Source organism: Lipotes vexillifer, unplaced genomic scaffold (genome assembly GCF_000442215.2).
Source record: "Lipotes vexillifer unplaced genomic scaffold, Lipotes_vexillifer_v1.1 scaffold811, whole genome shotgun sequence".
Taxonomy (NCBI): domain Eukaryota; kingdom Metazoa; phylum Chordata; class Mammalia; order Artiodactyla; family Lipotidae; genus Lipotes; species Lipotes vexillifer.
In genome coordinates, this window is record NW_006775554.1 from 2,548,921 (window position 1) to 2,572,311 (window position 23,391).

A 23,391-nucleotide genomic window follows, 5' to 3' on the forward strand; every position below is an offset into this window, starting at 1 on the left:
CTGGGATTGAAATCCAGGCAGCCTGTTTCCAAAGTCCATAGGCTTTACCATTGCCTCTGCAATCTCCAGAGATGGTCATCCGTCTACACCCTCAGTCCTGGATCAGCCTATCAGCGTGAGTCTGTGGAGGTGTCGGGGCCTCAGACACAAGGAGGTGTCCTTAGAAGTCCATGAAAAAATCACTGAAGATGAGTTTACTGTTACTTCCCATGTGTGGTCCTGATCCAGCGGGGCCCTCCTCGTGTTCACTCACACACGTGGGTCTCCTCTGGGCCTCGGTGGTGACCAAGGGAGCTGGGGATCAGGGCCCTCCATCTCCTGCTGGGGCAGACCTGGAGCCCTCCCCAGGTGACGCAGCAAAGCCGACGCCTTTTGCCTTTGTTGGCAGAAAGCTCAGCAATCCTTGACCACCCCCTGCCCTACCTAGTTAAGGTTAAAAACAGTGTTTCCTCTCCTGGGCCTCAGGGCCACCTCCTACTGGGCTTTATTGCTTTCTTGACACCCTCGGGAACCTCTGTAGCCCTTTAAAAGGGGCAGAGCCTGTAGTGGGCTGGCAGCCCCGGTCCTGGAGATAAGAGTGTCCTGTCCGGGAGAGCAGGTGTGGGTTTTCCAGCCAGCGCAGGCCAGAGTCCCGCCCTGAGTCACCTCTGCCCTGATGTCTGCAGAGGTGAGTACACTGCTGGCCTCTTCCTCTGCAGCCTGGCCATCCAGGCGGTTGCTGAGAATTAATTCAAGATTGGGGCACTGGGGGGCTTCTTTCTGGGCTCTCCTCCCATCCGTGTCCCCCTCCGTTTCCCCCTCTTCAGGCAGCTGTATCCATGTGTGACCTGGAGTTTGGTGGCGTCAAGGTGAAGGAGCCCAGCGAGGGGGGCAGGTGGCGTGGGTGCTGGTATGAGCGGTTTGTGCAGCCCTGCCTGGTTGAACTGCTGGGCTCTGCCCTGTTCATCTTCATCGGCTGCCTGTCAGTCATCGAGAACAGGACCGACACTGGGCTGCTGCAGCCGGCACTGGCCCATGGGCTGGCCCTGGGCTTGGTCATCGCCACGCTGGGGAGTATCAGGTGGGAACAGCTCTGAGCACTCCGCCTGGTGCCAACCTGGGGAGCCAGGCAGGGAGCAGAGCTGTGGGCAGGGACCCCTGGGCACATGCCCAGGATCCCCAAAGCAGTGTGGGTTAAAATGTGGGTTGGGGGAGGGGTCAGGCTGCTTGGGTTTGAATCCTGGCTCTTCAGCCTATGAGCTCTGTGGCTTTGACTGAGTCACTCTCCAAACCCAAACTTCCCACCTATGAAATGGGAACAGTGGGAGTATTTTCTAAATCTTATTTCTCAAGCCAACACATGAAGGAGAAAGGCCGGGTAACTCGTCCAGAGTCCCATGGCAGAGCCAGGAGGCAAACCCAAGCTGTCTGTCCTAAGCCCAGCATCTCCTGGGGGAGGCACGAGAATGAAACGATGTGAAGAGCTTAGTCCATAGTAAGCGCTCAGTCACTGTTGGTTGCTGTGTTATTGTTACCTTAAGGACGGGGTTTTGCTCCAGCCTAGGGTAAGGCAGAGTTATGCAGAAGAACCCGCTGGCCGGGCAGGGAGGCCTGAAGAGTTCCCCTTGCATAGCCCTCCCCTGGACAGGAGCTCCACCGGGAGGTCGTGGGCTCCCAGGAGAACCAACCACAATGACAGATGTCTTGGATGGAGTGTCTGGCAGTGGCCTCTAGAACCTGGTTGGTCTGTATTTAATCTCACACAGAAAACTGATCTGAGTAAGGAAATTGAAATACTGTTTCCTAGAAAAGCAGAATGGAAAGAGAACTTTAACATTTCTCTTTAAATATCTAAGAGAAGCTGCAGGTGGGATGAAAAACAGTCTTCTGTTCGACGACAGGTCTGGGGTTGAAGGCAACCTTTGTCACTGCTTAGCTGGGTGACCAGGGCAATTAGTTGAACCTCTCTGTGTTCAGTGGAATAAAAGGGGATGGTAATAATAGCTGATATTTATTGAGTACTAACTGTATGCTAGTACTCTATATGAACATGTATTAATTATCTTTGCAACAGCCTTTATGAGGTAGGGATCACTGAGGCACAGAGAGGTTATATAAATTGCCCACGGTCATACAGCTGTTCGGTGGCAGAGCTAGGGTTTGAACCCAGGCCAGCTGGCAGGAGAGAACATCGCTTTGTGCTGCAGGAGACTGCCTATCTGAAATGCCAGCCTTTTATTCAGCCATCTGTTTTTTGTCAACAAATATTTATTCGGTACCTACCGTGTGCCCGGCACTGACTGAGGTTATTGGAGCGCCCGACACAGCACCTAGCACCAGAGTAGGTGTTCAATAAGTATTTGTTGAGCAAACCATGGATGAGTAAACTAAGAAGGTGTCTTGATTGTTTTACTGTTACTGAGTGTGAAGTGTCCCAGCCTTCTCCTGGTCGAGCCACACTCTGAGTGACAGTGTCTCTCCCCGTTTGGGCTGGGGGACCTGGTGATGAGGCTGATGGCCGAGAGGGTTCTAAGTCTCCCTCCTGCAGGAGGCCACCCCACCTCCACCTTCACCTCTCTGCTTTGGCAGAGCCCAGGCTAAGCTTGGTCATGGACCTGAATTGAGGCCAAGTAAGCCTGGCTGCCCCTCTCCCCGCCGGTCAAGTCTGAGATCAGCTGGTGCTTCCTGATCCTGCAGGAAGCTCACCCAAGGGCCTGTGCACAGAGCTGCACTGGACAAGTTGGGGCAGCTGGTCCTGAAATGTCAATATGTTGGACAAAGTCCCTGTGTCCAGAGCCAGGGTCCTCTGTCCAGTCTCAGCTCAATGCCCTGTGTCCATTGGGTGGGCAGGCCCATTGGTGGGCTCTAAACATCTGGGTTGACATGGGGGGGCCTTGGGGTCACTGCCCCTCTTATTGGGTGTGTCCTTCCCAGCCAGGCACCAGGGGGATTGGTGAGCCAACCTCTCAGGATAGTTCCTTCATCTGAGTAGGACTGGATAGGATGCCAATGGGGGTAGCAGGGCACTGGGGGGCCTCTAGGCTCTGGGGCTTGGACTGGTTGAGCATCTTGGTGAAAAGGGAGGCTCCTGGCCCATGACCTCTGGAAGGACCAGCCAACTTGAACCAGCCCTTTGACCTAGGTTCGACTTTGTCTAATCCCCTTCACAACCCAAACTCCAGATCCCAATCCCAACTTAATCATGAACCTCTAGCCTTGATCCTGATTCCCAGTGCCATTTCCAGGAACCTCTAATCTCAATTTTACAGGCAACACTAGTCACACTTTCAGACCCAAAATAGGAATTTTACTGGTTGAGTTCCACCAATAAAAAATTTCATTGGTTGAGTTCAACCAATCAGGAGCTGTTGTTCAGGGCCTGGTTTCTTCTAAGGGGAGGCCAGGATACCTGTCTTGGGTTGTGAGTTTGAAGCCTGGGGTCTCATTCTGACCTGTGGCCACGGCTCTGAAGGGCTGGATGCAGCTCTTAGGGGCTCTGGAAAGAGCTGAGGGACAATTTCCCACCGTATTCTTGTCTGGGCCACCCTGGGGTCTGGGTGTAGGACAGGAATGGTGCTGCCCTCCCCTCCCAGGCTCTCCCCCACCACTCGGCACCTCGGGAAAAGTGGGCGTAATTTGGTGCCTGTTTTCTACCTGGGCTGCCCTTGACGGAACTCCGGCCCCGCAAGGCCATCTGGGGAGGTGGTGGGGCTGCTGGGGCCCAGTGCCTGGGCCTTGGCCTCACGACTCCTTCTGCTTTTGTGGGTGACAGTGGTGGACACTTCAACCCTGCAGTGTCCCTGGCAGCCATGCTGGTCGGAGGCCTCCACCTGATGATGCTCCTTCCCTACTGGATCTCCCAGCTGTGTGGGGGGCTGATTGGGGCCGCCTTGGCCAAGGTGGGTGATCCCCCAGGGGGCTGGGCTGGGGGCCTTTGCTCTGACGGGGCTGCTGGGGTGGGTGAGGGGCAGGGAGTGGGGACCGTCCAATTCTTTTTTAAAAAATTGATTGATTGATTGGCTGCGTTGGGTCTTCATTGTTGCACATGGGCTTTCTCTAGTTGCGGTGAGCGGGGGCTACTCTTCTTGCGGTGCGCGGGCTTCTCATTGCGGTGGCTTCTCTCGTTATGGAGCACGGGCTCTAGGCGTGTGGGCTCAGTAGTTGTGGCACGCGGGCTCAGTAGTTGTGGCTCGCGGGCTCTAGAGCGCAGGCTCAGTAGTTGTGGCGCATGGGCTTAGTTGCTCTGCGGCATGTGGGATCTTCCTGGAGCAGGGCTCGAACCCGTGTCCCCTGCATTGGCAGGTGGATTCTTAACCACTGCGCCACCAGGGAACTCCTGTCGAGTTCTTTTCCTGTTGCCTCCAATGGGATTGGGTGGACCTTTCTACCTCGGAGGGGACACTCAAAGGGCCTTTGGTTTCCTCCAAACCCACCCTGTCTGTCTGTGTCTGGACACAGCCCTCCCTAGACAGATCAGGAAGCAGAATTCAGGACTCAAGATTTCTGTTCCTGAGTCCATTTCTGGATTTAGATAATTCTATTTTTTCATTCATTCATTCATTCACTTCATTCATGCTACAAGCATCTCACTAAGCACTGTCTGAGGGTACAGGATATACAGGGTTATTCTCCTTGAGAAACTCCTGAACTAACTTCTCTGTGTGTTCTCCAGTTTGCCTGCCTTTAAACTGAGTTACTCTACCTTTAATGGGAGTTAATGCTCAAATTACTGGAATCCTCCCATTCCGCTAGGAAAGCTAGCTCTTACCCTCAGCCACAGAATGTCTATAGCTCTACACATAACTCCATGGAAGGACTTCCCTCCTCCCTCTTTGCCTGCCTGACTTCCTTGTTTCCTTCTCTCTCTTTCCTTCCCACTGTTCTGAAGTCTCAGCCAGGGACCCTTCAAATTGGAAGCCTTGCTTGGCTTGTGTTGGGGGTGGGATTGGAGGGAGTGGGGAGATGGGAAGGGGTGAAGGCGGCACCCTGTTAGCTTGCCTGGGGTTTGGTCTGTGGCTCTAAGCGCTGCCCATTGCAGACTTTGGTCTCAAATCCCATCTTGCTGTCGTCCCTGCCCTGGTCTCCCTGTGCCCCCATTTGAGACCCTGCTCCCTTGTCTGTTTAGAATGGGGCCTGGACCTTGCTGCTCTGATTCCCAGTGGAAAGCAGTGCTGGGACTCTCCCTCAGGCCTGGTCACTTGTAAACTCGTCCAACATGATGGAGACCACTGTGGGGCAGAAGTGGTCATTCACTGGGTGCCCTCCCCACTCCCCGAGCACTTGATAGAATCCTCTCATTTAATCTCCAACTTGACTGGAAGCCTGCATCAGTCCTTAAAGAGCACTCCCCACCTGGGCCCAGGGCTATTACCATGACCACGCCTCCTTTACAGAGGCGGAAGCAGAGGCACAGAGAAGGCAATAATTTGCCCAAGTTCAAATGAGCTGGGGAGCAGCTGAGCCTGGATTTGAGTCCCGGGTCCAGAAACTTGTCTGTACTTCAGTCTTCCCTCCCCAGGTGTCGTGATGACCCCAAGGCCGATTTCCTGGGAAGCCAATGGGGCTTAAGCTTCAGGGCTCTTCTCATCCCTTCGAAGGGGCCTTTTAGGGGGCTGGTAATGTGTTTACCTGGGTATATGTGTTTGCAAAATTTGTAAAAATAAGGTATTTTAGTATTCTTTCTCAAAGAGGGTCATATAAGTTACATACCCTTCAGGCCTACAATACCTGGAGCCACAGCTGGGTTATCCCCATTTACAGAAGAGCAAAATGAGGCTTAGGGAAGTCCAGTAGCTCAGGCAAAGCCGCACAGTAGGAACTGGTGGAGCTGGGATGTGGGTCCAGATATGTTTGACTGCACATTGGACAGGACCCTTCCCTGGCTCAAAAGGATGGGGCCCCTCCCGTCAGCTCCCAGCTGTCTCTCCACCCCCAACATGAGGCTGAGCACTGCTCTCTGCAGGCGGTGAGTTCCGAGGAGAGGTTCTGGAACGCGTCTGGGGCAGCCTTCGTGACAGTCCAGGAGCCCAGGCAGGTGACGGGGGCAGTGGTGGCAGAGATCATCCTGACGACACTGCTGGCACTGGCTGTATGCATGGGCACCATAAACGAGAAGACGCAGGGTCCTCTGGCCCCATTCTCCATCGGCTTCTCTGTCACTGTGGACATCCTAGCAGGGTGAGTGCCCCTTGGCTGTGGGACCACAGTGCTCAGCCTTGGGCCGAGGCTCGCCCCTGGAGGAGGGCAGGTCTGCTGAGCTTACCTGAGGGTTGCCAATAGAAGCCACACAGGTAATGTAAACGGGGGAAGTGGGCTGGCAGGAGGCAGACAACAGGGAATGGTGGGGACTGTGGCATCTAAGGAGGCCACCACCACGCACCTCTGATAAGTTATCGCTGTGTGGGAATATGGGCTTGGGGTGACCCTTCTAATTTCATTCTAGGGAAGTCAGAAGACTGGATTTTTCTGTGAATTTTCTACTTTTTGTAGTATCAATAAACCACTTCTGTGGACTGTGTTTATCCTGCCAGCAGGCAGCCAGGTTTTAGCCTCAGACTTACAAAGAGCTTCCACACCCATTGTCTCATTTATCTAGAGCCTCTCAGTAGGCTTGGGAAGGGATTAAGGAGACAAAGGATTATTTCTTCCCTTTTATATATGAGGAAACTAGGGCTCAGAGAGGACACAAGTGACTTATTTAAGGTCATTGGGAAGTGGCAAATTAAATGAGAGATCTGGGACAAGGGCCCCTGCTAAATATAGGGGATGAGGGAGCTCCTTCCTACAGGCCAACTCCTTCCTTTCTTCTTGGATACAGGACCAAGTGTAGCCTTTCTCTGCTCTGCCTCCAGCCCTAAGTCATCCTTTGGGAGGTAGAGTCTGGGGAAATGCATGTGCAGAGCTGTGGCAGTGCTTTGATGCCTCCTAGTGGCTTTTGGTTCACTTATAAGCCTACTGACTCATCCAGTTGGCTTTGGCTGCTGGCCACAGGTGGGGTCTGTGAGGGGTGAGGCCTGAGTGAGGACCCCAGCTTGAGCGAATGGGTCAAGGGAACAGACACCGGGACTCGAGAGGTGCTCTTGGGGAACAGTCCCTCTTTGGGAGATGCTGGGTCCCTAGCTTGTGGTGCAACAAAGGCCTCAACCAGGTCAGCTAGATTAGAGTTGGCACTTGCACGTGAAATATAGGAGAAACATGGGCTCTATGACATATGTACTTTAATCTCAGCTGAAACACAGAGAGGTTAAACAAAGGTCATAGCTAGAAATAGCTGGGCTGGGTTTTGAATCTAGGTCTGCTTGACCCTAAAGTTCATATAGCTGAAAACTGCTGAGGAGGAGTAGATCCATATTCCTTCCTGCCATCACTGAACAGGCACTACTTGCTGCCCATTCTTCTAGAAGGGTGTGTGGGGAGTGGCAGACTGTAGGGAGGACTCTGGGGAGGGGGTCAAGCCTTTCACTTTGGAACCTCCCAGACTGCCATGATATGGTAGTTTAGAGGAGGTTTCTGGGTAGCGTGTGACTTAGGCCTACTTGGGGAAATGAACTTGGGTGAGTCGGGGCTCCTTGGCTGAGATTCTGCCTACCATTGTGGCTGGGTGTTTGTAGGGGAGCTGTGTCTGGAGCCTGCATGAATCCTGCCCGTGCCTTTGGACCGGCTGTGGTGGCCAACCATTGGGACTTCCACTGGATCTACTGGCTGGGCCCGTTCCTGGCTAGCCTGCTTGTAGGAGTGCTCATCAGGTAGGAATGTGGCACGGGGTCATGGCCCATCTGGTGGGCATGGTGACAGTTCCCAGAACATCCAGGTCTAGAGGGCTAGGGTCTCGCTTGGGTTTGGAGGAGAGAAGAGGAAGCCTTCTTCAGAGGCAAAGATTACGGCTCTGGGACCTTTGGTGGCAAGTGATAGAAATCCATCTGAACACAGCTTTCATCATAAAGCGGAACTCCTTGGCTCACGTAATTGAAAAGTTCACAAGTGGCCCTGGCTTTGATGGGAGCTCAGACAGTGTGTTCAGGGCTTGGTCTTTTTAGGCTCTACTGTCCTCTGGGTAGATTTCATGCTTAGATAGGCTCTCCAGTAGAGGCAGAGATGCCTACCAGGCACTCCAGACTTACATCCTAGCAGCTTAATAGTTGGAAACAGAGGAAACAGAACAACAGGTCTTACAAAGGTCCTGGCTCTGCTGTTCTCTGAGTTGGACTGGTCCAGCTTGGGCCATGTCTACCTCTGAATCGATCTCTGTAGCCATGGGGCCAGGCACTCTTATTGGCTATGTCTGGAGCATGAATCTTATCCTAGAGTTGGGGTGAGGTCAGCCTCATCTGAACAACTGTATGGACTGAAAGTAGGGGAGGAATAGCTCCCCAAAGGGGTGCTGTACAACTCAAGGGACCCTGTCCACGTAGAACACCATGTTAGTGGTGTCCGCAAGAGCATGCATGTCATGAGATGCCAATCACATAAGACACAATGTGAGCAGTGCTCCCTGGAGCTGAGCAATGGGTAATAAGGTTGATAGTGTTGTCAGAAGGATAATATCTGCTTGACTGCTTCTCCTCCAGCTGTCTTCTTGTGAACCTCAAGGATCCAGAGTGTCCTTCCTTTCTGCTCCAGGTTGTGCAGGGATACAAGTAGGTACAGTGCCCGCTGTCTGGACAAGGGCAGGCACTGGGCTGAGCTGATCTAGACTGCTTGCATTGCTGCCTGTCTGCAGTCCTGGCTTAGCCTATGGATTAGTGAAGAGCATCACAAATAATTCTCTGATGCTTTGAGAATGGTAGAGATGGGGATCTTCAGGAAAAGGGTTAGGGACCCAACAGGAAAGAGTTTCTCCCTTTCCCCAGGGAGATCTGGCTGTTGAGGCTGGAGAGGCTCAGGAAGGCATCTCTCTGGAGAATTCTGGGCCTGGAGACATTTGATGGAGGGTTGGGTCTCTCCCGGAGATGCAGAGACCTCACTGGGCCACCTTTTTTGTAGGTTCTTCATTGGAGATGGGAAAACCCGCCTAATACTTAAGGGGCGGTGAAGCTGAGATGGTGGAATTCCTGCCGCCCTGGGGGCCCTCAGTGGACCTGTCCTGGACTGCAGACCAGACAGGTCTGCATTTCCTGCCAGGGTAGAGCTCTGAGAAGTGACTGATACGCTTCCCCTGACTTGGGTCTGGCTTTTCAGATGTGCTAGTTCCTTCGAATTCCTTTGTGCTCATCAGAGACCTCAGCCTGGGGAATGTGTTGCCAGCAATGCCCAGAGACAGATAGAAACAAGCACAACAGAAAAGCTTTTCTTGACAGGGAAGGTCCCAGGAGCAGAAGAATGGGTGGAAGAGGTGGCCGTTTATGTGTCTCCGCTCACTTCCCTCATCCCCTTACTCCTTCTCTTGTTCCCCGATTCCTCTGGTATAGAAGGGGCTTCTTTGGTCTGTTTCCTTGCGGCCTGTGCTGTCAATCTAGCTTTGCAATAAATAGTCCAATGTTTCCTTCCGTGTGCCCACTGGCTGGTCTTTCCTTTCAGAAATGGACACCACTGCGGGGGAAACAAAAGTTTGGGTTGAGCTTTAGCTGTCCAGAGTCTAATTAGCTCGAGCCCAGCTAAGAGTCTAGGGCCAAGGCAGGTACTTAAAGTGCAGACCAACCCAAAGCCCGTCTCCCTTTCAGCCAGAGCCAAGGGAGCTCTGTCTGGAGCTCAGAGTCCATTCTGGAGTCCAGTTTGGACTCTGGTCAGAATCAGTTCCAGATCACAGACCTCAAGACCCTGCTGAAAAGCCCAATGCAGACTCCAGGGCATGGTTTAGTGCCCAAAGCTATCCAGGACATGGACTGACCCACTCATGGCACTCCAGCCGGGGATGCGGGTGGGTATGGGGGTGGACCAGAGCTGCAAGGATTTCCCAAGGAAATATATAATGTGGCATAATACAGGTCTGGAGAGACAGAGGCATTTAGTTGGAAGATATGAGTATCCTGAATAAGTAAGGATAAAAAAAGAATAAAAAGACACATTCTGAAGTTCACACCTTAAAAATAGAGTGTGTATCTTCTCTACAAGAATCTATGGGTAATTTATGGAAGGTGATCATTCTAACACCGCAGAGGGGTGCTAGGGAAAAATAATTCTCAACAACGAACAAAAACATCACCCACTTCTACCAGACAAGCAAAATACTGACCTGAGTAAAAAGGAAGAAAATGCTCACTGGAGAATATTACCAGTACAATGAGAGATTGCCTGTTGAGAAAATGGACACTACCCAAATATCCAAGACATTTTGGAGAAAAAGAGAATAAATAAATTTCAATAACAACAAACCTAAAGAGAAGAGCTACTCAGACAACCTGTGTTCAGTGGTGTGAAGGTAATTGTAAAAATAGCTACTGACACTAATTGAGCACCTTCTACATGCCAGGATCTGCTTTGTGTTCGAAACGTGTGGTAATTTATTTCATTTTCACAACTGTACAGGTACATATTATTGTTATTATTTTTCATGTTACACATGAGGAAAGTGAGGCACAGAGAAGTCAGATTACTTACTCAGGGTCACTCAGGGAGTGGCAGAGCTGAGATTCAAATCCCAGTGGTCTGGCTCCAGAGTCTGGGCTCTTATACTGTTCATGTAATCTTAAGACATATAGCTGCACTTAAAGACAAATAGCGGGGGCTTCCCTGGTGGCGCAGTGGTTGGGAGTCCGCCTGCCGATGCAGGGGACACGGGTTCGTGCCCCGGTCCGGGAAGATCCCACATGCCGCGGAGCGGTCGGCCCGTGAGCCATGGCCACTGAGCCTGCGCGTCCGGAGCCTGTGCTCCACAGCGGGAGAGGCCACAGCAGTGAGAGGCTCCTTGAACCATTCACTACCTTGCTAATCCTGAATAAATCACACATTACTGGGCAGATAAAGACATACAGATATACACTCTTAATGAAGAATAGTACCACATCAAAAAAAAAAAAAAAAAAAGACGAATAGCGAACATTAACTCATGGGGTTAAGAACAAACAGAATTGTTAACGGGAACTGTGCAATAATAGGAAGAGCTGTTAGGGTTAGTCAGGAAAGGATGAGTCTTTGCTGGAAGAAAATCTAGTAAGAACTTGTAATTTATCCAGTAGATCAAATGAATAGGCTGAGATAGGAAAGGATGGTAAATGATGTGCTCAAAGAACCCAAGTGAAGAGAGGAAAGGCGAAGAATGAAGGCAAATTCAAGACCCAGCGTACGCGCTGATGGACCTACTTCAGTTAAGTAGGACTCGAGTCGGCGGAACCTGGGTTCAGATCCCAGCTTCACCACACTTACTAGCTGTGTGACCCTGCCTGGGCAATTTATTTAAGCTCTCTGAGCTTCAGTTTCCTCAGCAACAGGCATATTGTGTGGGTCCAATGAGTTAATGCAATGGGAAGGACTTAACATGGCACCTAGCGTACAGTAAATGTTCAGTAAAAGTTTGAAATCAGAAACAACACATTAGAAAACTCACAAAGAATGAAAAACATTAAAAGTTACTACATCCTTTGGTGAAATAAATAATGAAATCAACCTTTGGTAAATCTAGTAAATAACTATATATATATATATATATATATACATGTATATACACACACCCATACACACACATGCATACACGTGTACAGCTAACATTTATTGTTTACTATGTGCTCGGCACTGTGCAGAATCCTTTCCATGCATATTCATTTAGTCCTCGCACAACAATCCCATGAGGTATTATAGTGGGTTGAATAGTGTCCCCACTTAAATTCATGTCCACTTGGAACCTCAGAATGTGACCTTGTTTGGAAACAAGGGCTTTGCAGACCCAAGTAAGGTAAGGGTCAAGACGAACCATACTGGATTAGAGTGGGCCCTAAATCCAATGAAAGTGTCCTTATAAGAGACAGAAGAGGACACAGAGAAGGTGGCCATATGGAAGGACCGAGGCAGAGTTATGGTATCGCATGATAGTACCAGGAGTCACCAAGAGCTAGAAGAAGCAAGGAAGGGTTCTCCCCACAGCCTTTGGAGGGAGTGTGGACTGCTGACGCCCTGATTTCAGACTTTTGGCTCCCAGAATGGTGAGAGAATAAATACCTGTTTTTTTAAGTCACTGAGGTTGTGGTCATTGCTAGGGACAGCCTCAGGAAATGAATACAGGTAGCCACTCTTACTCTTCCCATTTTCCAGAGGAGCAAATGGAGATCCCAAGAGATGACATTACCCAGATGACACATAGTTGGTACATTGGTGGAGCCAAAATATAAGGTACGTTTGACTGCAGGGTTCATGATCTTTGTCATCACAGGTTACTATTGCTGAATAAGGGACAGTATGTGGCCTGACTGCCCCTTAGTCCCCCATGAAGAGGGGGACAGAAGGACGTGTATGATAACTCTTCTCACTCCTAACTTGCAATTGGATTTCAAGTCCTGCTCTTCATGTCCATTTCTAGACCACAAGCTCTTTAGAGGAAGATGGATGTTAATTCCTCTTTGTGATTCCACATTATTTGGCTCACTGCTGTACAGAAGGGACTGAGTACTTGTTGACTGAAAGAATGGCATAGGTGGATCCTAATGACTTTCAGATTCATTCTGACCCTACAGAGTAGAATCCAAAATTGACCCAGATCACCTAAGTTTACCTCCACCCCACCTCCTGTCTTCTCAGGAACAACGAGGTCACAGAATTTTAGGATGTTAGAGCTGGAAACTCTATGGCAGTAGTAAAAAGCAGTTGTTATGAGTTTGGATTCTGAGAAAGATCCAAGTTTAAATCTCAGAACATTGGCTTTTTTGCTGTGTAAGTTTGAAGAAGTTATTTAACTTCTCTCAGCCTCAGTTTCCTTAAAATGGGAAACCTGCCTCAGAATGTTTGTGAGGATAAGTGTTTGTAAAGCATTAGCACAATGCCTCATACCTAGTACGTGGACAATGTGATAGCTCTTATATTTATTACTGTCTAATCAAAAAAAAATTTTTCCCCGCACTGTGTGGCACGCAAGATCTTGGTTCAAACCTGTGCCCCCTGCAGTGGAAGCGTGGAGTGTTAACCACTGGACCGCCAGGGAAGTCCCTCTAATCGAAGGTTTTGAAATGTGCAGGTATCAGAATCATGGCAAGGGAGCGGAGCTCTGGCAAGAAGATCCTAAACGGACTTTGCACGCATGTATTTTCTCAGTCAACTATCTTCATATAAGGATCTTTGGGCCTCTTTAGGGGAAAATGTTGGGAAGCATTCATGCTGTCCAGTCCCAAAACCCAGAGAGGCGAGCTAAATAATTTGACTATAATCACACAGTGATCTAGTGGCAGAGCTCAATTAGAATCCAGGATTTTGGACACACGCTCTAGTGTTCTTTTCTACTGCAGCAGGCATGTGCTGCTTTATACCCTTGGAGCACAAGTACTGATTCATTTCCTTTTGTGAGAATTGGCTTGAGTCCTCATATTCTGTGTTGTTGAGAAGCCTAGTATTATGTTCTCGCATCTTCCCTCACCAGACTGTCCAAGAACTCTGAGAGTTTAAGCAAAATCCAAAGGGGAAGTATGCCAGTCTTCTACCTTCATGTCCTAACTTTTAATTTTATTTTTATTTTTTAAATATTTATTTATTTATTTGGCTGTGCCAGGTCTTAGTTGCAGCATGGGGATCTAGTTCCCTGACCAGGGATCGAACCCAGGCCCCCTGCATTGGGAGCATGGAATCTTAACCACTGGACCACCAGGGAAATCGCTTTATTTTACTTTTAATATTAAAAAAATTTTTTATTGAAGTGTAGTTGATTTACAATGCTGTGTTAGTTTCAGGTGTACAGCAAAGTGATTCAGTTTTATATATATATACTTTTTCAGATTCTTTTCCATTTTAGGTTATTATTTATTTTTGCTGTGTTGGGTTTCGTTTCTGTGCGAGGGCTTTCTCTAGTTGCGGCAAGCGGGGGCCACTCTTCATCGCGGTGTGCGGGCCTCTCTCTATCGTAGCCTCTCTTGTTGTGGAGCACAGGCTCCAGACGCACAGGTTCAGTAGTTGTGGTTCACGGGCCTAGTTGCTCCGCGGCATGTGGGATCCTCCCAGACCAGGGCTTGAACCCGTGTCCCCTGCTTTCGCAGGCAGATTCTCAACCACTGCGCCACCAGGGAAGCCCCATTTTAGGTTATTAAAAGATATTGAATACAGTTCTCTGAGCTATACAGTAGGTCCTTGTTGTTTATCTATTTTATCTATAATAGTGTACATCTGTTAATCCCAACCTCCTAATTTATCCCTCCCCACACCCTTTCCCCTTTGGTAACCATAAATTTGTTTTCTGTGTCTGTGAGTCTATTTCTTGTTTTGTAAATAAGTTCATTTGTAGCATTTTTTAAGATTCCACATATAAGTGATATATTTGTCTTTGTCACTTAGTATGATAATCTCTAGGTCCATCCATGTGCTGCAAACGGCATTATTTCATTCATTTTTATGGCTAATATTCCATTGTATAAATATACCACATCTCCCTTATCCATTCATCTGCCCATGGTTTTCCTGCTCTAACTTTTTACTTCGTGCCTGCTGCAGCTGCCATTTTATAGCTGAGTCAGTCACACTTGTCTTGGCCAGGGTGGTTTCTAGAAAGAGGGGTTGTTTACTGACAATTGCACAACTTCCACACCAAGCACACCTGTGTGCTTCATGGGCTCCATGCTCATGTATCCAAGCAACTCTTAAGGCCTGGCCTTTCGGGCCTTGCCCCCCATCCCCTCTATCCCCACACTGCCATTTTCCTCCAGAGTCCTACCACCTCAAAGTGGGTTCAGGCATTCGCCTCTCTTGGGACCCAAAACCATTGCTTCCGCTCTGAGTCCCTGGACCCACCATGGTGTTTGGAGGTTGTGACTAGCTTTGTTCCTTTTGGTGTTTGAAACACAAAGCATTCATTCTCCTCCCTAAAAATCTAATTGCCTTAACTGGTTTATAGGAATTGAAAATTTGTAGCCTTAGAGAGTTTTTTTCCCCTTAGAGATTTAAAGTCTCTCATCTAACTCCCAGACGTGAGTCAGTGCACAGACTTAAATCTCTATAAAGGAATGGAAGATCAGGTAATCTTGTGGAAGGATTCTGATGTAACAACGCACATGAATATTCTGAGCCAGTTTTTTCTTTTTAATATTTATTTAGTTTTTAGCTGCATTCAGTCTTAGTTGTGGCACACAAGATCTTTCATTGCGCTGCGCGGGCTTCTCTCTAGTTGTGGCACGTGGGCTGAGTAACCCTGTGGCATGTGGGATCTTGGTTCTCTGACCAGGGATCAAACCGGCATCCCCTGCATTGCAAGACAGATTCTTAACCACTGGACCAGCAGGGAACTCCCTGTTCTGAGCCTTTGTCTCTGTTTCCTCTAAAAAGGTTGTGGCCATTTACTCAAGGAAGATATAGAAGATGTAGAGGGACTCTCAGATACTGACCCTGAGCAGTTATAATTCTTGAGAACCTTGGGTGCTATTGCAGTTGGCTGCTTATAAAGTCCAGGTGAGAGATACACTTTGTCTGGAATGTACCTCATGTCTAGGTGAACTGGCTCTAAATCCATCCTATTGGTTCTTCTTACAGTTTCTAAGTGTATAGTTGGAAATACATCCTCGGCAAGTGACAAAATCTCTACGCTGACTCTATGACCCATGGAGTTGGAGTTGTTATGGGAAGAAGGGCTAAGTGGAAGCCACTGGGACTCTTTAAATCAAATAGTAAACCAAAGGCACCACCGTATCTGGGGAAATCATGTCAAAACTTGTTCCAGCAGCAGAGGCTGTGGTTGAGTGCCCCTCCAAGAACACACGTAGTGTGTGCCTCCAAGACTAACTCCACTCTAGAATTAGAGACAAACATTTTCTGGGACAATGGCAGTGACAACTATCAGAGGACTGCAGCACAGGAATAGCTGTGGACTCCCAAGAGATCCCTGCTAGCTGCGGGGAGAACAGTGGGCTGGAAAGAAACTGAAATTCTCTTGAGCTACGAGGATCAGCTTTTATTATCCCTTGGATAAGTTCTCTTTTTCCTTGATAGAAGACAGCCTTCAAATTATGGCAAAAACCAACGGGAGTCATTTATTTTAGACATTTATTTCACATACAAGTTTTCAAGAAGACATCTAAGTGAACATTAATACAAAACAATAAGTAGACATACATTTATACTTGGAATGCATTCAGAGGTAAAGGCTTATCACTACACAAGTCACTCAGACGCTCCTTGCATTTGGGGCTTCCCCAGCTCCCTCAGAGTTGAATCGTGTCTGTCACTGGGCACCAGAGCTCCCAAAATAGGCTTTCTCCACTGCAGCTACCTGCCACTGCCTATCCAGGTGACTCAGGGGCTGCCTGCGGTTGAACATGAGTGATTTGACCTTTCTCCTCACTGAGCAAGCTCCTGGACTGCTCACAGCATCCTCTTGCTAAACTATGGGGTGGATTCATTGTGGCCCGAAATGCTGCCTGTGGTGGCGAGCCAGGGCAGTGGCCTGGTCTTATAACCTTTTCCTCTCTACGTGATGCCCCATAGCCTCACAAAACATCAGAGCCAGAGCGGTCTTGGCAATCATGCTCAACTTCTCTTCAGATAAGGACATCAGGCCCAAAGAGAGGCTGATTTGTCCAGCAACACTCAGAAAGTGGTAGCGACAAGAATGAAACTTGTCTTTTGGCTTCTGGTCTAACGCTCATTCTACGTGCAGGCTGCCCTGAACTGTTTAAGCATGTTGTGAAGTTTTCCTCTTTAAAAAAACTAAGGTTTCCTTCCAGATGAATAAAGTAGGCTGTATGTGTATAATAAAAATGCCAGTAAGAATCATGGCATTTGTGGAAGTAACAAAATAAGCCTGTGCAGGGATACAACCAGGTTCCAAAGTGCCTCGGGTAAAAGGTCAGAGAATAAAATGCCTACTTGTTTGCACCACTTTAAAAAAATAGGATTTGGGGTAATTTTTAAAGAAAAAAATACAGTATTAGATAAATATAGATTTAAGTAGTTGGCTGAGGTGAGTTGTAAGCTGTTTTTGTAAGTTTCTTTGTTCCAGCAGCCAGAAGAGAGAAAAGCCGTAAGTTGTTAAAAAAAAAAAAAAATCAGTGTTTGTAAGGTAAAAATTTTTTTTTTTGCTTTAGGATCAGAGCTTTCTCTGGTACTGAGACCTGGGAAGAAACTTTCTCCTACGGATCTTCATAAAGGCAATTTATGTGAAATGAGACACAGTAATCAGAGTATGACTGTTCATTGTGACTTTCATGCTCCACCTTAAAAAAGATAAAATACAAACTGCCTTTGGTCTAAGATGGTGGGTAGGACTTTCTATTTCTTCAGAAGCAAAGTCCAGTAAGTTAATTTAGTACAAGTTCAAATAGTCCACTTACAACTGGGAAACGGTAAGGGAACCCAAATTTCACCTTAGCTTGATCCCAGACATATGACAGACAGAATCAGTTTATTCCACTGGAGGAGGAGTGGTTCTTGAGCCTTTCCTGCCACTGGGGAAACTGAAGCGACAGAGGTAGAGAATATGATTTTAGGCAATTAAAAAAACTCTTTTTGCAAGTGAAGGTGATTTTTTCATTAATAAACTAATTATGTTCCGTAATTGACATGAACATAATTGACATTACCTTTTGCTGCAATACTTCTTCCATCATATTGCAAGTTCCTTGAGCACAGACACGATGCCTTTTTTCATTTTCATATCCCTCACTGTGCCTAAAACACAGCCTTACACATAACAGTGCTTAATAAATATTTATGAGTAAATCATGTACTTTCCTGAATCATGCTTCGATATAATGATCAATCCTGCGTACCTATTACTAAGTGGTGATTTCTATTAATGTGCGTCGTCTTTAGAGTTAGAATTCCAGAACATCGACACAATACAAGCACACGCCCACTGGCACCACACACACCTCACTGTGCTAGGCACACTACCAACAAGAAACTGCACTTACCATTAGAAGTCTATAATTCAGACAACACAGAGGAAATCAACCTACTGAGATGTGAACAATCCTAACATTCCTAACAAATGTACGAAACATTTATCAACGTTTACCTGAGTCACCTGCCTTCCAACAGGCCACACCCGATTCTGGCACCGTAAGTTGGATTTCTTTCTACGCTGCCTACCCTCCTCGGTACTTTGCTGAACAAGTTTCAGAAGATTCAAACACACTCAGATGTCTTCAAATAAGAGAGCATCTGACAAAGGAAAGGAGATAAGATCAAAAAAATTATCTACAGCCCCGACTCTGGTTATCTTTCCACTAAACTTATGACTTCTCCCTCCCCAAAGCAAAGCCCCCCGAGGTTACCTTCATCTTAAGGGTATGAATGCCACTGGTCTCATCCCGGAGTTAACAGCTTTGGATGACCAAATCCCTGGTTTGCAATGTCCATAAGTGAACTATCTCCCCATCTGAACCCTTCCTTCAGTATTTATCGGGCCAGTGCTGGGGGTTGTCAAAGACATCTTTTAGACCAACTGGTAAATGTGGAAAACGAAAAGTGTTCTGGACTGGAAGTTTCAGTAAATATTTCCACCTTCACTCATTGAGGTATAGAGTTGTATAAATTACTCAGGGTTCTACAGAGAGGTTTATGACCACATGAACAGGGACTAGAAGCCTCAGAAAAGAGAATGGTAAACTTAACAAGCAGCTCTGGAGTGCTGGTCTGGACCAAGGTGGCCATCTGATCTAAAGCAGGTCTACGGAGTCCAACTGATCTTATAAATATTGAATGTTGCAGGTCTCTACCTCACTTCCTTCCCTATCTCCTTAGAGTTTTAGAAAACTATCTAAAATTATACAATATTATACTGAAGCGTGGGGTTGGGAGGCATAAAATATGCCAACATTATCAGTCATATTCTAGATAAAAACCAGAGAAGTCACACATTCAGAACTAGAATGTGTCTGAAATTCTACTTTAATGAGACACACCATGAGCATGCACGCTATTCAATCTGAGGAGGGCATGGTAGTGCAGAAGAGTCAGACAAGGGCACCCAGAACAATTAAGAGGTAAGCGTAGGACTTCGGAGAAACAGTAACAGGAACTGGATTACTTATAGGCTGGAGAAACAGCAGCCGAGGGGCTCTCAGTCTTCAGGTACAGAAAAGGTTAGTCTACAAAGGGCGATGGGTGATCAGTTGCTTCTCATCTCTGTGGAGGGCAAGGCATTATTTCAGTGACAATACAAGGATTCTACCTTAGCTATTTAGATCAACTTCTTGACACAAAAAAGGTACACTGCAACAGACTTCTGATGGAAACTATAAAATCTTCAATCTCCTTTTGTGAATATCTTCAAAACCAAGATGGATCTGATGTGGTTCTCATCAGGCTCCTGAAAGTTCTACCCAAACAGGAAACTCTGTGATCAAGTTGCATCGCATGGGATCGCATGTGGTAGACAGAGAATGAAAAAACGTTGAGCATTTTTTATCTCCTTGATAACAACTCTCCCATACACTGAAGGATCTTAGATGTTGCTGGGTTTGGCAATCCCATGGCAGTGGCCTCGACATACTCAAGAGAATTCCATTGTGCACTCAGACACTGTATCTTCTTCACTTTATTACAGGAAAAGTTGAGACACACAGAAGGAGAGGAACAGACTGACTGATCAAGTTAGAGGCAGAGGTGAGGACAGGATCCAAGTCTTTATTTATATTCTCAACCTTATCTTGGGAATTACACTTTATAGCTAAGAAAAGATTGCTTCCAAGAGTGAGATTAGGGTAAAATGGCTAAGGGGACATTTAGGAAGAGAAGAGATCGTCATCAAACTGTTTGCCTGAATTCATCAGTCTTTCCCTTGTGTGGGTTCTCTGGGGCATAGAGCGCTGGAGGGTATGGGAGAAGCTTTTCTCTCACATGAACCTCCCGATGTTTAGTGAGAACAGAACTCTTACTGAAACGTTTGCCACACTGCACGCACCCGTAGGGCTTCTCCCCGGTGTGTACTCGCCGATGTTCTCGAAATCTCGTACAGTTATTGAAACTCTTCTCACAATCCACACATTTGTAGGGATTCTCACCAGTGTGGACTCTCCTGTGGGCACTGAAATGAGAACTGTTGGTAAAGCTTCTCCCACACTCTCCACACTGGTAGGGCTTCTCTCCAGTGTGGGTTCTCTGATGTATTATGAGACTCGAGCTCTGACTGAAGCATTTTCCACACTCTCCACATCTGTAGGGCTTCTCTCCTGTGTGGATTCTCTGGTGGGCACCGAAGTTTGAGGAGTCGTTAAAGCTTTTCCCGCAGTCAAGACATTTAAAAGGTTTTTCTCCTGTGTGGATTCTTTGGTGTCTGATTAGACTCCTGCTTCTACCAAAGCACTTCCCACAGACACTACACTTATAAGGATTTTCCTTCTGGTGGGTCATCCGGCACATGAGGCGAGCACTCCTTCCAATGCTTTCTCCATATTTGAGAAGTCGGTAGGGCCTTTTCCCCATGAAAGGCCTCTGATGCACGACAGCTTTCCCTAAATCTCTAGGCTGAGACATCAGTTTTCCCTGTCTGACTCCTTGAAGGTTTTCGCATTGTCTTCCTGCGATGCATTCCCTTTTACAATATTTACCTGGATCAGCATTCTGAGAAACAGCCCTTTTAGGCTTTTGTATTAACGCCCTGTGCTGCTCCATGTCCTTATATATTACCTGTGTTGCATCCTCCTTGATACCACTTCCAATTTCAAAATCTGAAAAAAAAAGACAATAAACATTTCAGACCAGTCATGTATCAACATAAACAACATGGCCTACAGGCCTTGTCTGTTAGGACCCCTGTGTGCTTCACTGGCCTCAGGCGTGGGGACTCTTTCTGATTCACTGAGCCTTATTTGCTTTCAGTTCCACGAATAGCCAATAATACCCAGCACAAAGTAGGCCTTTGGAAATGTTTTCAGAGTTTAATTATAATCCAAGCCATTATCCCCAATCTGTATCCTGATTAACATGGGAGCAACTTAGTTCATCTCCCTGAAATTCCACTACAATTCATCCTGCTTTCAAAATTTCTCATCTATAATGAAAGTACACTACACTTCATTAGTGGTTAGATTCTAATGATCAAGTCCAAATTCCTCAATGGACTTCTAAGCTCATCAACCTCTAGTCATACTCTATCCAAGAGTATTTCTTTCTTCTCAAATGTTGCTGTCACTTTGTTTTTCTGGCAGTCTCACACGCAGACCACACTAACTCAAATCTTAATTCTCACTGCTCGACAAACCAGAATTATCTTCTCCTCACTCTTTCATCTGCATCCCACAGTACATCTTGGATCCCAGCTTTGCCGAGAAGTTTTCTGAACAGAGAGCATGATGTAGTGAAGACACAGGCTTTGGAATCAGACAGCTCTGGTTATGATTCCATCCTGGTCACTTATTAACTGTGTGGTTTTTGTATTAACTTTTTATTATGGAAAACTTAAACACAAAAGTAGAGAACAGTACATAAACTGAACTTCCATGAACCACTTACCCAATGATCTACTCCTGGCCAATCTTGTTTCATCTCTATTCCCACACACTCTCTGCTCCCTCTACCCAGATTATTTTGAAGTAAATTCAGACATCGTATTATTTGATCCATAAATAGTTCACAAACTGTGTAACTTAGGCCCAATCCAGGTTTGCTTGATTCTCAAACCCTTCTTATGCATTTTGCTGTACTGTCTTTTTTCTACTTGCTAATTTCAGCGTTACTTTCCCTCCACATATTGAGCTGAAACTGCCAACATCCCTCAGTCCTAAGTGGGGTGGCTGTGTCCTGGGCTGGAAGAGGAGGGCAGCCATCAATGAATCCCCTGACTTAGGTCAAAAGCCCTAACAATGTCATCTTCTGAAGCACTCTGATTGGGTCCAACATTGTTCTGGGATTTGGAGGAAGTTACAGCCTAGTAGTTGCCTCAGACAGAGCCTGATAATTTGATGACAGATCTGGAGCTCACCTTAAAAAACAAGATTCACAAGAGAAGGACTTTGTTTCCAAAGTTATCAACTTTAACAGTTCCAGTTACAGGGTTAATAATTTCAGCTTTCATTCCCATACAAAAACAAATTCCTGTATAAATACTACCAGAGAGCATATGTGTGAACTTCCTTTTCTGTTGTTTGTTTTGAATAAGCATAGAGTACAGGAAGTTTAGGTTAGAAAGACAAACTCAGATTAAGGATGGTTGTGGAATCTTAATACAAGTCTAATGGAGAAAACTGGTTTGGAGACTTTTACAATAGTTTAGGCAAGAGACAGAGAAACGCTAAACTAGGGTAATGGTTATGGTAACTAAAGAGGGGGGCGGATGGGAGTTCTACAACAGCTGAAAAAACATATCATCTGCCTGGATGTAAACAATGAGAGAGAAGGCATCAAAAAAATCTCTACCTTTTAAGTCTGGATGACCTGTGGGAGGACACAGGGAAGAGCCATAGTGTGGGAAGGAAGATGCTGATTTTAATTTTGAAAATTTTAAGTCCAGAGTGCTGGTGAGATGCCTGTGAGGGCATCCAGCAGTCAGCGGGAAACCCGCAGGTGGAGCGCAGTACCAGAATAAAGTCTTTTTCTCTCTGCCTATCCTTTTTCTCATGCACATCACACATAACTGAGACATTTCTGTTTTGAGCTTACTGACACACCTCCTTGATCTGAGTTTTTCTCACGTTTAATTCCAAGTTCTTCTTCCCCACAATATTTCTAGGAGATATTAAACATTATCTGCCCCATACACACCAAAACCGAGGCTGAGATCCCCAAAACCAAATCACGAGAATCCAAGTTCCTCCCTTGAACAGAAGCACCATAAGAACAGGGACTCTGTTTTATTCATCGATACCTCCCCCTTTTCCTCAAATGGCACAGGACACACGAATATCTGCTTAATGAATAGACCTTCATGAGCGATGTGCCAGCTCTTCTGATCTGTCAGTAAATCCCACTTCCTTCTTCTTTAGACCACAGCCCCTCATGATCCTTACCACTCGGGCTTTGCAGTAAACCTGGAGGTCCCTGGAATTCTGGCTCTGGCACAATTTCCTCCTCACTCAGTCTCTCACTGCTGGAATCTTCAACTATTGCCTCCTGTGAGTCCTCCTCAGGTTCCCAGCATGTAGGTTCCTGGGGTTCAATCTCAATGTCCTCTCTTTCTTGAATTGAGGGTGACGGGGCTTCCTCTGGGGTGCTAGTGGGAGGGGCAGATGCCCGAGAGTTAATCAGGGCATCCATCTCCTTGTAGAATGCACAGGACTCTAGCACGTGACCATTTTTCACTTTGCGGTAACTCTTCTGAAGGCTTTTGAACTTGGTCCGGCACTGTTCCGGTGTCCGGAGGAAGCCACACTCTTGCAGCTGTTCAGCCACGGCCCCGTACAACTTGCTCTTCCG

At 47.1% G+C, this 23,391-nt stretch overlaps 2 protein-coding genes across 2 annotated transcripts in view; one reads left to right on the top strand and one right to left on the bottom strand.

Annotated features, from left to right (window-relative positions):
• Positions 1 to 583: 583 nt before the first annotated feature.
• AQP8 (aquaporin 8) lies at positions 584 to 9,036 on the top strand. Its single transcript, XM_007450003.1, has 6 exons — positions 584 to 667; positions 807 to 1,060; positions 3,752 to 3,878; positions 5,942 to 6,156; positions 7,590 to 7,724; positions 8,962 to 9,036. The coding sequence occupies exons 1-6, from the start codon at positions 656 to 658 to the stop codon at positions 9,008 to 9,010; spliced, it is 792 nt and encodes a 263-aa protein (XP_007450065.1). The 5' UTR covers positions 584 to 655; the 3' UTR covers positions 9,011 to 9,036.
• Positions 9,037 to 19,785: 10,749 nt separating this feature from the next.
• The window catches only part of ZKSCAN2 (zinc finger with KRAB and SCAN domains 2), a 13,680-nt gene continuing 10,074 nt past the window's right edge, over positions 19,786 to 23,391 (bottom strand). The window contains exons 7-8 of the mRNA XM_007450004.1: positions 22,986 to 23,391; positions 19,786 to 20,708 (exon numbers count right to left, since the gene is read on the bottom strand). Coding sequence (XP_007450066.1) covers positions 19,786 to 20,708; positions 22,986 to 23,391 — 1,329 coding nt within the window. The remainder of the gene's footprint in view (positions 20,709 to 22,985) is intronic.